This window comes from Notolepis coatsorum (genome assembly GCF_963971535.1).
Source record: "Notolepis coatsorum genome assembly, chromosome: 2".
NCBI lineage: Eukaryota > Metazoa > Chordata > Actinopteri > Aulopiformes > Paralepididae > Notolepis > Notolepis coatsorum.
Genome location: NC_140166.1, coordinates 83,552,346 through 83,569,534, shown reverse-complemented (window position 1 = coordinate 83,569,534; position 17,189 = coordinate 83,552,346). Strand labels below are relative to the sequence as shown.

General features: G+C 44.7%; 1 protein-coding gene across 1 annotated transcript in view; it reads right to left on the bottom strand.

Annotated features, from left to right (window-relative positions):
• Window positions 1-17,189, bottom strand: part of tub (TUB bipartite transcription factor) — a gene marked incomplete at both ends in the record, with an annotated part of 447,589 nt that overhangs the window by 127,878 nt on the left and 302,522 nt on the right. The window contains one exon of the mRNA XM_084307358.1: window positions 2,180-2,317. Coding sequence (XP_084163484.1) covers window positions 2,180-2,317 — 138 coding nt within the window. The remainder of the gene's footprint in view (window positions 1-2,179; window positions 2,318-17,189) is intronic.

Here is a 17,189-nt window from a genome sequence, read left to right as displayed (position 1 = left end):
TATGCAAAGGATTACAATCGTGCACGAGCATAGACGGTAACAACAATTGGTATTTATCAACACGGAGTGTGCGTACGACCTGTGCACGCACGGTTGATAAATCCAGATTTTTCTGTGCGTAGAGACATTCTAAATTCTGTACGTAGAAACGAAAATAGAACACTTTCTACACATTATTGATAAATGAGGACCCAGGTCTCGTTAGCCTTGTTAGTCCCCGTTATCAAGATGGGTCGGCAGAGTGAACCGACTTCTCTTTAGACAGACCTTGGTAGAGATACATTCATATCTATTGTCGTCCTACAGTGCATTCAGATTACTTTATTCATATTGTATATACAAATGGAACGTGATTCGACATTACAGTGCATGATTTTTTTTCACAAATAGGAATAACATAATAATAAATAAATAAGTGCAAAACAGGACAGAACAGTGAGACAACAATAATTACTCCATGTATGTACGGTTTCTGGACGCAACGCCTTCCGATTTGCTGCTGCATCTGACTGGAACACATTACAAAACACCCTTAAACTCACTGCCCTTACATCGCTCACTGCTTTTAAACAAAATCTGCAACAGATCATAACCGACTGTTGCACCTGCTGACTGCCTCCCAATCGCACGCATAGCCCTCAGACTATTCTCTTCTCTCCCTAAACCGCCTCACTTACCTCCCTCCCTCTCCCCCTTTCTTCTCTCTCTCTCCCTCTGGTTCTCGATCTCCCTCTCTCTCCCTCTGGTTCTCACTCTTCCTTTCTCTTTTTCCCTTTTTCCCTCTCTCCCTTTCATTCTCTCCCTTATTTATTGTTGTCCTTGTATACTATTGCTACTGTCATTTTGTATTTTATTTACTTGTATGCATGTACATAACCTTGTTTTTGTTACAGCCTCCCACCCCCCCTTCCCACAAAAGGCCTTTGCTTTTTGGACAGGCTGCTTTTGTATATAAGAATTTGTTCTTAATTGCTTGCCTGGATAAATAAAGGTTAAATAAATAAATAAATAAATGTCCATTTGCTGGCTGTTTGTCTTAAGATAAGATAAGACATTAATTTATTGATCCCCTTGGGGAAATGCAGGCATCATAGCAGCATGGGAGGGAGGGGAGGGGAGGTACAGGTAGTAAAAAGCAGTGTAAACAATATAACAAATTAATATAATTAACATAATTAACTCTGGACATGTGCATATGGGCAACAAGGTGCGAGATGAGGGTATGTATGCCCTCTCAGTTATATTTGCCCTACAATAAATAGTTACAATATATAATCTAATCTAATATATAATCTGAAAAAATAACTAAATGCTAAATATATGCAATATATAATCGAATAATCCAATAATATAAATCTAATCCAATATATAATCAAAAAATGCTAAATGCTAAAATGCAAAATGCTAAATATATGATCTGATGAAGTATACAGTATTCACATGAGGTGCGGTCTTCATGCGTCTACTTTTCTGTCTTTCTCCACCTCTGCCTGCATCACTTTGTGTTTCTAGGCAACCAGGGCACTGCTACTGCGGCACCTTGATGATCCCACTCCCCATGGCAGTATGACGGCGCTCTATGGAGAAACCACGGCACTCCTCTGACTAAAGGCTGTTTAAAATGGAAACGGCTGGATGTCACTTACCCAAAGCAGCATGACTGTGAGTGTGAGTCTTTCACCTTTTAGTCCTTGGGCCAAACACCTTTTTGGTACCATCTGGGTGTGCAAATTCTAGATCCTAGATTTATTTTTATTCCTATACATCCCTAGATTATGTTTTGATATGATAGACCTTTTGGTTTTGTAGAAACCATGGCACTCCTCTGACTAAAGGCTGTTTAAAATGGAAACAGCTGTATGTCATTTAGCGAAAGCAGCATGGCTGTGAGTGTGAGTCTTTACATATCTAGCTTTGGCGTGGATTGATCTATCACTAGCATGGCTAACAAATGCAAATATTGTAGTCTGCCCCGTTGTTCTGACCAGGATTACATTCTCTGCACACTGAGTCTGACGTGGACGAGAAACCCGTCTATAGATGTACTGTATTATTTATTCGGTTTGGGAATATCCACACTAGCTAAGCATCTTAGCCATGAGGTTCAGCATGCAGAAATAGGACTATGATGGCAACAGTGGGGTCGGGACAACGCAAGGCGATTGGCAGGCAGGCTGACCTTTGTGCTTGCCCTTCCTCTCCTTCTTAGCGCTGCCCGTCTGGGGAGTGGAGCTGGCCGACGCCTTGCCCTTTTTGACTGAGCGGGGTGGCTGTGCATCTGCTGCCGCCTGCACCTCCTCCTGGTCGGCTTCTTGCACTACACACAGGAACCATGGGGGGGGGGGGGTCAGGGAGAGGGATTAGGAGGGGAGGGATGAGAGAGAAAACATCAAGATGTCAGATAGGAAGTTTTAGTGAAGGAGAAGCATCAGGGAATGTAAGAATTATAGTGGAGATACAAAGTGGTTGTAGAGCATATATTGGTTTTTATGTGAAGCACCTCATAGGCCTGCAATGTCACTCACCCTGTCACTCACTCTGTCACTCACTCACTCTGTCACTCACTCACTCTGTCACTCACTCACTCACTCACTCACTCACTCACTCACTCACTCACTCACTCACTCACTCACTCACTCACTCACTCACTCACTCACTCACTCACTCACTCACTCACGCACTCATGCCCCTAGTGATCTGTGAACTTGAAACTTGAACTTGAAACTTGAACTTGAAACTGTGGGCCAGATATACAAATCTAGCTGTGCAGCATGAATCTAAAAACTGTTACAGTAGCTTATCTGGGTGATGTTAGCCACTTCACAATGACAGTTGTGTGAAGCACACAGCTTCTAGGATTCTACAACTTCTAGGAGCAATTTGAGCTCCTTTGCTGCAAGGTATATTGGGTTGGAAAAGGAATTTTCCCAATGTTCTGTATTGTCCTATATAGGGATGCACCCAGGGACGCCTGGGAGAAATGCGAGGCCCTGTGCAAGATTTAAACGCGAGGGCCCCCCCCCCCCCCCCTAAAAGGTAAAAAAAAAAAAAAAATCATACAGTCAACATATTCTTAAATAATAGCGCTGCCCGAGGCTGGGCATGATACAGTCAACATATAGCAAGAGAGAGAGCGAGAGAGAGCTCCCGTTCTACAGTCAATATACAGTGTTATCGCTGCACAGACCCGGCAATGCCCCTGACCCTCCACCAGAGCAAGGCCAGAGAGAGAGAGAGAGAGAGAGAGAGAGAGAGAGAGAGAGAGAGAGAGAGAGAGAGAGAGAGAGAGAGAGAGAGAGAGAGAGAGAGACACATTGGAAAGAAACAACCCAAAACCAGAGCAAATTGAAATGCTATTTGGCCCTAAACAGAGAGTACACAGTGGCAGAATACCTGAGCACTGTGACTGACCCAATACTAAGAAGATCCTTGACTAGGTACAGACTCAGCGAGCACAGCCTAGCCATCGAGAAAGGCCGCCATAGGCAGACCTGGCTCCCAAGCGAAGACAGACCCACTGCACACAAGATGAGGTGGAAACCAAGCTCCACTTCTTAACAACCTGCCCACTATACCAAGCCATATACTTCCCACAAATTGCAAACACCCAAAGAGACTTTGAAAACATGGACAATAACTCAAAACTCCCATACCTACTGGGAGAAATACAAGAATGTGAAATAAAGCCCATTTGAATTGAAGAGAGAGATAGATAGAGCATGTCTGTGTGTGTTAGAAAGAGAGAGATAGAGAGAGAGCATGTCTGTTTGTGTGTGTGTGTTAGAGAGAGAGCATGTATATGTGTGTTAGAAAGAGAGAGAAATGGGGAGCTCCAGTAGGAGCTGGACAACCGCGCTCGCGCGGATCTGGGGCTGAGCGCGTTCGAATCCCGGACGGCAGCCGTGCCTTTCCCAGAGTGTCTTTCCCCCCCATCTGAACCCTTTCAGCCTGCATCTGTCGGTCGAACTTGACCAAGTATGAATGCGAAGAAAAAAGCGATAAACGCTAAAAGAACCAGGTGACTGGTCAAAGTTTTAAAAAAAAGAAAGAGAGAGAAATATAGAGAGAGAGCATGTCATTTTGTGTGTTAGAGAGAGATATAGAGCATGTCTGTGTGTGTTAGAAAGAGAGAGGAGAGAGAGAGCATGTGTGTTTGTGTGTTAGAGAGAGAGAGCATGTCTGTGTGTGTGTTAGAGAGAGAGCATGTATGAGAGAGATAAGCAAGACAGCTAAGATGGGCCCCTAAAGGATATTCAACTTTTAATGGAAGAACAAAACAGAAGGAAAAGATAACTTCACAAAGGCAACATGAATATACATAGATCCAAAAGGACAAAGATCAACACTTAAATCCAAAGAGAAGAGGGTCTATACCAGAGAAAACAAAGTAGCAAGGAGCCAACGGCCGACATCAGCTAAATAGGCTAACTGCAAATAGAGTAGCCAGGTACTGACACCAGGTACACACCGTTAGCTACAACAGCTAGCCGGCCCGTTTGGCTCAATATAACGTTAGCTACGTTAGCTAGCTGGCCCGCTTTGGCTCAATATAACATTAGCTACAACAGCTAGCCGGCCCGTTTGGCTCAATATAACGTTAGCTACGTTAGCTAGCTGGCCCGCTTGGCTCAATATAACATTAGCTACAACAGCTAGCCGGCCCGTTTGGCTCAATATAACGTTAGCTACGTTAGCTAGCCGGCCCGCTTGGCTCAATATAACATTAGCTACAACAGCTAGCCGGCCCGTTTGGCTCAATATAACGTTAGCTACGTTAGCTAGCCGGCCCGCTTTGGCTCAATATAACATTAGCTACAACAGCTAGCCGGCCCGTTTGGCTCAATATAACGTTAGCTAAGTTAGCTAGCCGGCCCGCTTGGCTCAACATAACGTTAGCCAACATAACATTAGCCTTAGCCACGATAGCTAGCAGGCCCGAGAGAGAGAGAGATATATCCACGGCGGGAATAGAATAGAGTGCATTAAAAACTCACCAAACGTCCAAGAGGATGGAGACAACCGCGTGGAGTTCACGAAGTTCATCTGCCGAACGACCATCCTCTTCATCTTGGCATAACAATGCTGCACGCGCTCTCTCTAGGTTAGCCTTTAGCTAAGCTAGCTACTAGCCGACATGGCTATCCCGACTCAACCACACGTTAGCACTCGATATTATAACGTAGCTAAAGCTGACTAGCTGTCCCTGCCTTTAGCTAAGCCGACATGGCTAGCCTGACTGAACTGTCTAACATGCAACAACTTTCATCTTCAGTCCATCTACCGAACGACCGTCCTCTTCGTCTTGGCTGGCATAAGCATAACCTCCAATGCTGCACGCGCGAAATAGTCAAACGCAGCTGACGCACGCCGGCCGACTGTACACATGTAACCCCTCCCTTCGTTGAAACCAATAGTATGTCTGCTGCAGAGCTCCAATAGTGAGTATGTCTGCTGCAGAGCCGCAGAGCCAGGAACAAGTCAGACACATTCTACAAACGTGTCTAATGTGAAATATATAAGCATAATAAGCAAAACTAGATTTTAGGTCTGTGATGAAAAAGGGCCTCGCGGGAAGGGGGGCCTCGCAAAAAAAAATAAAGAAAAAAAAATAAGAAAATAATAAATAAAAGATATTTTATTTTTATTTTTTTTTATTTTTTTTTGTGCAAGGCCCCCCTTCCCGCCAGGCCCTGTGCGACCGCACTGCTCGCACACCCCCTGAGATGGCCCTGGATGCACCGAATGGGAAATTCTTGGCCGAAACCAATACCGAAAATAGGAAACAGTTGGCCGAAAACCGAATGCCGAAAGGCCGAAAATGATTAATAGAAATATATATATAATGTATTTTTTATGCTTTAAAACTGCATAAAGATCTGCACACACGAGAGGGAGAATAGCTTATAGCAGACTTAATGATGTTACTGTAGTGGCTACAGTAAGCATTTTATATAAAAGTACTTTTTGTATGACAATTAATAAAGAAACTTGAACTACTGTCATAATTCACAGCATTCTAGCCTACATGGAAGGACTGTTGTACTTATTACATCTCCCATGACTCTTAGCGGGGGATGGCGTAGCTTACGAGAGACGAGTGAAAGAGGAACGGAAGCGCATAGCTTAACTTAGTTAGCAGCTAACGTTAGTTAAAAAGGTTTTTAACCGCGACGGGCATATAGAAATGGCGAGGATATAAAGCACGTTAAAGACGCATTTATTGGACGCTTTGCTTGCGGAGTTTACATAGAAACAGCGCGACTCCCAAGTCCCAAGAGGAGTTATCACAGGCTGCAGAACGCAGGACTGAAGAGCTCACGTTGCGCATGTAATGACTGAAGCCGTGTTTTGATTACATCGTCACAACAACACGTTAGGTAGGTTACGAACGTAACCCTGTTCTTTGACATTCTGTGATATTTTTTCGGTGCTAAAACCCTTTCGGCCGAAAGCCGAAAGTGCCTTTTTTAACCATTTTCGGCCGATAATTTTCGGTGGCCGAATATTTGGTGCATCCCTAGTCCTATATATCTATTGGAAGATCAGGGGTACATTTGATAAATATTGATGACTCGATTTAAGTTGCAGTAAATAAATAAACATTTAGGCTTGCAAACTATTTAGAGAAAGCATGGGATATGAGGAATGGAGCATTGTACAATGGTACATTGTACCAGTAAAGGTGTAGTGTGTACTTGTGTATTTATGTACCAGTAGAGGTGTAAGTAAGTAAGTAAGTAAGTAAGTAAGTAAGTAAGTAAGTGATAAGTGCCCACGCTTGGTCTTAGGTCAGATCGATAACTTCATAACTCGTCTGCTCATCTTGACATCAAACAGCGTCCTGCGAAGTGGTTGACATGCAGAACCAAATGAGTCTACAAAATGTTGTTGTTACTCACTGACCGACAAGAGATAGCAAATGCACCGTTCCGACCCCACCCAGTCATCGACCTTAGGTCGAGTGATTGGGGTTGCGGAATCTTTTATTTTATTTGCACTGGGAAGGACTCTATTTATTCAGATGAGGTCCATTTCCCTTATCCGTTACACGTATTATCACTGTATGGCTTTACTTGATAATCCCATTATACAGAACCCACTTCTACAGTTTTACATCATAAATCATGAACATCACTAAGTATGTATGACATCCTGTTCTTATATATGATTATGAGGAATGTCTGTAGATTCTTCCTCCCACAAAAAAACTGTGAGAACTGTGGACTCTGGAACCGTAACTTGTGTACACTACAATATCTTGCGTGATCTTGGAGAGTGGAGTCAATGGAATCAATACAAAAGGTTTATTGTATATATTTGCTATCATCTAGGCATATGTTACTATAGGTGTCTAGATGTGATATGTATTCTGGCTGGTAATGCCCCGTCAGAAAGGAAACACGTTATGTGTAAACGAGTGACACTTTGTATAATATTCGTAGGTTTATTATATATGATTGGAGCTATGTATATGACCTGTATATTCTTTATACACTTTAAAACTAAACTCTGGTTGGAAGACAGTGATTGTGTGAATCTAACCTCTTCTGCTTAAGAATGAATTGCCTGGTCTGCATAGAGGTGTCTGTAAGAGCAAGCCTGCAGTAGGGAGTTAACCATAAGAATGTGACCTTGCCAGGCAGGGCCTCTTCCCTGAGCTCTCCGGCCGGCAGACGCATGGTTAACAGGTTAACCCTTTGTAAGTTCTGAATAAGATGAAAAGTGGAGGGACTTTCTCATTCTTGAAAAAACTATGTAACTGAAGGTAACGCAAGTAAAAGAAAAGGGAGGGACACTTACTGTGCACGTAAAGTAAAACAATTGGATAAATATATACTACGTATTGTACGTTGGTTGGCTAGTGAAATGACATCCCTGTGACATCACTGTTTTTAGACCAATAGAAATATGATGCAGGATCAATATAAAAATGACTGTTCCTCCTTCGAGGAGCCAGATTTGAAGATTTACCATAGCAGGCACAAGCCGTGTCAGATGAGATGTTTTTGTTTTATACTTCTTTTAACTGAGTTGGACATTTCCAATGAAGTCTCTTCTGTAACTTGCTTTTTCTAAATAAAACAGTTTTTTATAATACACCTTTTTGCATCCATTCTTCTAACTGAAAGACGGACGGGTAAGCATTGAAATGTTTTTGCATTGTAACTTTACCCATTGCTTAGTGATGTTCATGATTTATGATGTAAAACTGTAGAAGTGGGTTCTGTATAATGGGATTATCAAGTAAAGCCATACAGTGATAATACATGTAACGGATAAGGGAAATGGACCTCATCTGAATAAATAGAGTCCTTCCCAGTGCAAATAAAATAAAAGATTCCGCAACCCCAATCACTCGACCTAAGGTCGATGACTGGGTGGGGTCGGAACGGTGCATTCGCTATCTCTTGTCGGTCAGTGAGTAACAACAACATTTTGTAGACTCATTTGGTTCTGCATGTCAACCACTTCGCAGGACGCTGTTTGATGTCAAGATGAGCAGACCAATGAGTTATGAAGTTATCGATCTGACCTAAGACCAAGCGTGGGCACTTATCATGGCGTCCCTGGCGTTGGGCATTTATACTAACTGAATAGGTGCTAACGGCCGAAGAAAAAAATCACGCTTCACTAGAAGGCTCTGGGGGGAGTTACAAGTGCAACATAATTTCGTGCTTTGCCCACAGGAATGCAGGCTAACTAGCCACAAACGAGCTAAATGCTAACTGGATGGCTACCTAGCCAGAGGCTATGTGACGCTAGCTAAAACGGCACGTTCACTGGAATGCAGGCTAACTAGCCACAAACGAGCTAAATGCTAACTGCATGGCTACCTAGCCCGAGGCTATGTGACGCTAGCTAAAACGGCGCGTTCACTGGAATGCAGGCTAACTAGCCACAAACGAGCTAAATGCTAACTGGATGGCTACCTAGCCCGAGGCTACGTGACGCTAGCTAAAACGGCGCGTTCACTGGAATGCAGGCTAACTAGCCACAAACGAGCTAAATGCTAACTGGATGGCTACCTAGCCCGAGGCTACGTGACGCTAGCTAAAACGGCGCATTCACTGGAATGCAGGCTAACTAGCCACAAGCTAACTGAATGCTAACTGGATGGCTACCTAGCCCGAGGCTACGTGAGCTAGCTAAAACGGCGCTCACTGGAATACAGGCTAACTAGCCACAAGCTAACTGAATGCTAACTGGATGGCTACCTAGCCCGAGGCTACGTGAGCTAGCTAAAACGGCGCTCACTGGAATGCAGGCTAACTAGCCACAAGCTAACTGAATGCTAACTGGATGGCTACCTAGCCCGGGGCTACGTGAGCTAGCTAAAACGGCGCTCACTGGAATGCAGGCTAACTAGCCACAAGCTAACTGAATGCTAACTGGATGGCTACCTAGCCCGAGGCTACGTGAGCTAGCTAAAACAGCGCTCACTGGAATGCAGGCTAACTAGCCACAAGCTAACTGAATGCTAACTGGATGGCTACCTAGCCCGAGGCTACGTGAGCTAGCTAAAACGGTGCTCACTGGAATGCAGGATAACTAGCCAGAAGCTAACTGAATGCTAACTGGATGGCTACCTAGCCTAAGGCTACGTGAGCTAGCTAAAACGGCGCTCACTGGAATGCAGGCTAACTAGCCAAGAGCTAACTAGCTCCCCACAGGCTAACAAGCCAGGAGTGAATTGATGGCTAGCTAGCCAACCACAGGCTAACAAAGCCAGGAGCTGATTGATGGCTAACTAGCCAAGAGCCAACTAGCTCCCAACAGGCTAACCAGCCAGTGCTAACAGGAAGTGGACTGGCCCTAGCCAGACATGAGCTAATAGCTGGCTACCAAGCCAGAGCTAATGGAAGTGAACAGGATGTCTCACAATCATCCCCACATCACAGAGGACGATAAATTACCCTCGGATGATGGATTGGGAGCTTCTACACCCAGCAGGGGGTTAGACTACCCAGGAGAACGGGGAACACACCCAGAGTCCCCTGAGACGCTTACGGAAAGTAAGGAATTCACAGAACCAAGCAAATCACAATACCCAGAGCTGCCGGCTGTACAGCAGGCAGTGATTGGCACAGGAGAGAAACCTTACAGCTGTGGCCAGTGTGGAAAGAGCTTCAAGAAGAAGGCTAAACTTAAACAACACCACCTGGTACACACAGAACATAAACCTTACGGTTGCGCCCAGTGTGGAAAGACCTTCAAGACGAAGGGAGATCTTAAAAGTCACCACATGATACACACAGGAGGGAGACCCTACGGCTGTGACCAGTGTGACATGAGCTTCAAGAGAAAGGGAGATCTTAAAAGTCACCACATGGTACACACAGGAGGGAGACCCTACGGCTGTGACCAGTGTGGGAAGAGCTTCAAGACAAAGACATGTCTTAAACAACACCACATGGTACACACACAAGAGGAACCTTACTGCTGTGGCCAGTGTGGAAAGACCTTCAAGAGGAAGGCAGGACTTAAACAACACCACATGGTGCACACACGAGAGAGACCTTACTGCTGTGACCAGTGTGGAAAGAACTTCAAGACGAAGACTCACCTTAAACGACATCATACGATACACACAGGAGAGAAACATTACTGCTGTGGCCAGTGTGGGAAGAGCTTCAAGACAAAGACATGTCTTAAACAACACCACATGGTACACACACGAGAGGAACCTTACTGCTGTGGCCAGTGTGGAAAGACCTTCAAGAGGAAGGCAGAACTTAAACAACACCACATGGTGCACACACGAGAGAGACCTTACTGCTGTGACCAGTGTGGAAAGAACTTCAAGACGAAGACTCACCTTAAACGACATCATACGATACACACAGGAGAGAAACCATACTACTGTGACCAGTGTTACATGAGCTTCAGGAGCCAGGGAGGGCTTAAGAAACACAGACGGTGGAGGCAGCCATGCAAGGTGCCAACCTGCTTAACGGGAGCAGTCAGGGGTTATGTGTCTTGCTCAAAAACACTGCGACACACTATCATGGACGAGTTTGGAAATGGAAAAAACCAAGAGGACGATGTAGTCATTCTTCCTCTTTATGAGGCGCAAGGCTCCACCTCAAAACGAGTATCTCCCTCCACTGACATAGAGGCGTTCAACTCTCTAGACGAGTTCCTAAAGGCCAAGAATATCAATTATGAGCACTGTTCCATTTTCTATGGCCCAGAAGAGGAGGATGGCGACATTCAGATCGAGGATCAGAACCCGGGGCCACAGATGACACCTTCAGGTGAAACTGAGTCTGAGCCTGAACAGGATGGGGAGCTAAATACCTCTGAAACTGAACACAGTTCTGATTACTCAACATATTGAGTAATAGCTCAAGAGAAGCTAGCACAAGGAGACGCTAGCTCCCCAAAGGGGCTTCAATGGCCCAAATGATGGAAAGAGAAATAAGAACCCCCGGTCAAGATCCAGGGGAAAACATGGGGGAGAAACTAACCCAAGAGCAGCAAGCAGAGATGAGGGCAACAAAGGGAGAAATTACCTTCTGGGGCCCTGACACATGACACTCAAGCAAGTGCAAACTGCACTTGACAGGAAAAACATGGGGGAGAAACTAACCCCAGAGCAGCAAGCGGAGATGAGGCCGAGGGAGCCTTAAAGACAAAGGCCAAGGGAGCTTTAAAGTCACTTAAACTTGAAGTAACATAATGCTTACTTAGAGTTTAACAGGCCGAGGGAGCCTTACAGTCACTTGAACTTGGAGTAACATAATGCTTACTTGGAGTCAAAAACTGAAAACTACTTGCGACTAGCAGGCCGAGGGAACCTTAAAGTCCAAGGCCGAGGGAGCTTTAAAGTCACTTAAACTTGAAGTAACATAATGCTTACTTAGAGTTTAACAGGCAGAGGGAGCCTTACAGTCACTTGAACGACTTGCGACTAGCAGGCCGAGGGAACCTTAAAGTCCAGGGCCAAGGGAGCCTTAAAGTCAAAGGCCGAGGGAGCTTTAAACAGTCACTTGAACTTGAAGTAACATAATGCTTACTTGGAGTCAAAACTGAAAACTACTTGCGACTAGCAGGCCGAGGGAACCTTAAAGTCCAAGGCAGAGGGAGCTTTAAAGTCACTTAAACTTGAAGTAACATAATGCTTACTTAGAGTCAGAACTTAAGTAGAAAAACTCTACGAGTCTATAGCATGATGACGAGCCAGAAGCTAGCAGGAGCATGAGTCCTGCTACTGTGACGGAAGTGGAACCAGCGTAATCATACAGGCTGGTGTTATCAGCAAGAGCTGAGTCTACAAGAGGCTACATAGCCTGAGTCTACAAGAGGCTAAGGAGCCTGAGTCTACAGCAGGCTAACTAGCCAGAGCTAACACCAGACATAACAGTAACTAACTACCCAGTCTGGACCGAGACAAGCACAACACAGGGTTGACCCCCTGTGCAAGAAGGAAAATGGACGGAAACAACAGTCCGAAAGGCCTGTGAACAATGTGCGCTGGTAAGGGGGACAAAACCTGAACCAGTGCCATCGAGACGAATAGCAGTATCTGAGAGCAGGACTGAAACTACTGGAGGAAGCGGGTGTAATGGCCCAGTACTCTGTACCCTACCAGCCCAATACGAACGGGGTGGCAGAGAGAGCTGTACGCTATATGAAGGATCAGATGATCAAAGTGAATATGTTGCGATCCTGGAATGAACCGACCTCCCTCCTTAGGATACACCAAGGAGACCGACAGTACAGTTCGGACCGGAAAGGATCAGAACCTGCCCTATTTCGGGCCAGGAGCATTCTTAGACGGGGGGGGGAGGTCCCCCGGAGTCGTCCGACGCAGCGAATGGCAAGAAGGAATATACTGACTCAGGTCAGAACTCGGAAATGGAGGAAGACCGGGATAGGTCAAGCTCCAGAGCATCCTCAAGGTCCTCATCTAGACCTCCCAGACCACCCAGACCACCCAGACCTCCCAGACCTCCTAGACCTCCTAGACCGGACAGAGAGACATCGGCCTGGACCCAGGTTACAGGGCGACGAGAGCCCTGAATGGACCTGAAAGAGAGAAAAGAAATGAGTCCTCTGTGGACCGTATCTGTGATGTCCTGCGAGGCCTACGGACAGGGTCACACGACCAGGCCAACCACACTTCAATAGAGGACTGCTGCTACAATTCTCGGGGACCCGTGGGGTCGCCCGAGAAGTGACAATTCAACCTACCTCAAACTATGGGAGAGATCCAAGAGGTCAGAGGGGGTGACCCCAAGATGACCAAGATGACCAAGATGACCAAGATGACCACGATGACCAAGATGACCAAGATGACCAAGATGACCACAAGATGACCACCAGGTGTTGTCTTCAGGTGCGTTGGCCGGGAACAACAGATGCAAGTCTTCCCGCCGGATACCAAGCAACAACGTGACCCCTATCCTGTCGAGCCGTCCAGCCAGGGAACAACAGATGCAAGTCTTCCCGCCGGCTACCAGGGTAACAGGGAACCAAGATGGCAGAGGGGGTGTGGAGAGTCACGGCCACGTGACCCCGCAATCGCCATCTCGTCCCCCAGTACAGACGCTATTAAGACAATGGAAAATGACCGACCAGGATGACAGAGGAGGTGTAAAGTGTCACAGCCAACTAAGTGACACTGGTTAGTATGACATCCTGTTCTTATATATGATTATGAGGAATGTCTGTAGATTCTTCCTCCCACTTGTGAAAAAAAACTGTGAGAACTGTGGACTCTGGAACCGTAACTTGTGTACACTACAATATCTTGCGTGATCTTGGAGAGTGGAGTCAATGGAATCAATACAAAAGGTTTATTGTATATATTTGCTATCATCTAGGCATATGTTACTATAGGTGTCTAGATGTGATATGTATTCTGGCTGGTAATGCCCCGTCAGAAAGGAAACACGTTATGTGTAAACAAGTGACACTTTGTATAATATTCTTATGTTTATTATATATGATTGGAGCTATGTATATGACCTGTATATTCTTTATACACTTTAAAACTAAACTCTGGTTGGAAGACAGTGATTGTGTGAATCTAACCTCTTCTGCTTAAGAATGAATTGCCTGGTCTGCATAGAGGTGTCTGTAAGAGCAAGCCTGCAGTAGGGAGTTAACCATAAGAATGTGACCTTGCCAGGCAGGGCCTCTTCCCTGAGCTCTCCGGCCGGCAGACGCATGGTTAACAGGTTAACCCTTTGTAAGTTCTGAATAAGATGAAAAGTGGAGGGACTTTCTCATACTTGAAAAAACTATGTAACTGAAGGTAACGCAAGTAAAAGAAAAGGGAGGGATACTTACTGTGCACGTAAAGTAAAACGATTGGATAAATATATACTACGTATTGTACGTTGGTTGGCTAGTGAAATGACATCCCTGTGACATCACTGTTTTTAGACCAATAGAAATATGATGCAGGATCAATATAAAAATGACTGTTCCTCCTTCGAGGAGCCAGATTTGAAGATTTACCATAGCAGGCACAAGCCGTGTCAGATGAGATGTTTTTGTTTTCTACTTCTTTTAACTGAGTTGGACATTTCCAATGAAGTCTCTTCTGTAACTTGCTTTTTCTAAATACACCTTTTTGCATCCATTCTTCTAACTGAAAGACGGACGAGTAAGCATTGAAATGTTTTTGCATTGTAACTTTACCCATTGCTTAGTGATGTTCATGATTTATGATGTAAAACTGTAGAAGTGGGTTCTGTATAATGGGATTATCAAGTAAAGCCATACAGTGATAATACGTGTAACGGATAAGGGAAATGGACCTCATCTGAATAAATAGAGTCCTTCCCAGTGCAAATAAAATAAAAGATTCCGCAACCCCAATCACTCGACCTAAGGTCGATGACTGGGTGGGGTCGGAACGGTGCATTCGCTATCTCTTGTCGGTCAGTGAGTAACAACAACATTTTGTAGACTCATTTGGTTCTGCATGTCAACCACTTCGCAGGACGCTGTTTGATGTCAAGATGAGCAGACCAATGAGTTATGAAGTTATCGATCTGACCTAAGACCAAGCGTGGGCACTTATCAGTAAGTAAGTAAGTAAGTAAGTAAGTAAGTAAGTAAGTAAGTAAGTAAGTAAGTAAGTAAGTAAGTAAGTAAGTAAGTAAGTAAGTAAGTAAGTATTTATAAAGCACCTTTCATACATGTCATGTAGCTCAAAGTGCTGTACACAAACATAGGCATATATAACGATAAAAGCAATAAAGTCACAGTGATCAGTTAAGATCAATGTTTAAAAAAAAATAATAATAATAACGTAAAAATGAAAACAGTCATTTGCTGACCAGTTTGGGAGAACAGGTCCGCACAAACATGTCCGTTCAGTAGCAACCGGAAGTAGGAAATGCACTAAACCAATGCACTTGTACAGTAGGTAGCAATGTTAGCTCTCATAACATTAGTGTAGTTACGTTTTTATTAGTGGTAGCGTATTGTGTGCGTATGTACCTGTTCCCTCATCTAAAGAGTTGGGTCCATAAGGCTTTTCCAAGCTTTATGGATCCATAAGGCTTATCCAAGCCATAGCGTCTTTGTGTTATGTCTCATAACGTTAGCCAGTTAGGAAGTAGGAAATGCACTAAACCAATGCACTTGTACTTGTTTAGCAGAAACTGGAAGTAGGAAGTGCACTAGACCAATAACTAGTAGGTAGCACTGTGTAGTGTGTACTCATGTATTTATGTACCAGTAGAGGTGTTAGTGTGTACTCATGTATTTATGTACCAGTAGAGGTGTAGTGTGTAACTTGTGAAAAATCGACATCCTCCGCCGCCCCCCTTTCATCCATAGATGCTCTGGGATAGTCCGGATCATAAGCAGTTTGTGTTATTTCATTAGCATATATAGAACGGAAATGCCGTTGAATATAACGTTAGTAGCCTTTAGCTCTATAACTAGCTTTCCAGAAAATAGATGATACGAAATCTGCGATAAAGCTTATATTCACGGCGCTATAAAATGACAACCTACCGATGGATTTTTTTTCAGAGAGAGGGGTAGACAGAGAGAGATAGAGAGAGAGAGAGAGAGATAGAGAGAGAGAGAGAGAGGGGGGGGGGTGCGAGAGAGATAGAGAGGGAGAGAGAGAGGGAGAGACAGAGAGAGAGAGAGAGGGAGACAGAGAGAGAGAGGGAGGGAGCACTTGGGGGGGGGGGACCTGCCGCGCCACACGGGAGAGGGGAGGGTCCCACCTCCCCTGTGGCGCGGCAGGTCCCCCCCCCCCCTCCCTCTCTCTCTCTCTCTCTGTCTCTCTCTCTGTCGCTCCCTCTCTCTCCCTCTCTCTCTCCCTCTCTATCTCTCTCTCTCTCTCTCCCTCCAGAGTATGCAGAGGTGTCGGGTTTCAATCTGCCTGCAGTATGAGGAAGTAGGCGGGCATTAGCTCCAACCACAGAGCCAATCGCATCACTGTGCGCTACCCAGCGTCCGAATGACGTGACTCAGACGTTCAAATCAAAATGGCCTGATTTACTGGAGGAGGAAAGGGGCTGAGCTGAATCAGAGCAATCCGCCAATATGGTATTTAGACACTAAAACACATTGATACGAACTCCTATTACTATAATACAATGCTAGAGACTGAAAAATGACATTTATAGTACATGTCACCTTTAAGCCATTTTGAAGGGACGGTTTATGCACTCAATTGACAATGAGAATGGACAGATAGCAACACTATAAAGTATAGATATAGCTGTTAGAAAACCCACATGTTTGTTTACATTCCCCGGTCCTCTAGCCACTAATTAGACTAAGCCCATCGGTCGTCAAAGTGTTAAATCACTAGCAATTACCGTAGCGTGGTTCAAAATACAGAGATGCTGCTCTGTATATTTATAAATAATAAAAAGAAATTCCGAGGGCAAGACAATAATGGTATTTTCAGCTGGAATATTTACCATGTTAGTGTAGCTGGGCAAAATCACTGACGTGATCAATTGAGATGAGATGACAACTAATGACATTTGGAGAGGGCTTTACTGTGAGACGCTATTCTATTTACTGGTCACAGCTACATAAACAGCCGGGGGTCATTGTTACGCTAATTACAAAAGAGAGTCATGTGTGGCAGAAGTGTGTGTATGCCCACGTTCCATGTTAATTAGATGTGTGTGTTTCAATTATAGTAGTATGTGTATGGGTGCGTGTGTCTAGCGTGCAAAAACTCACGTGGTGTTGAATGT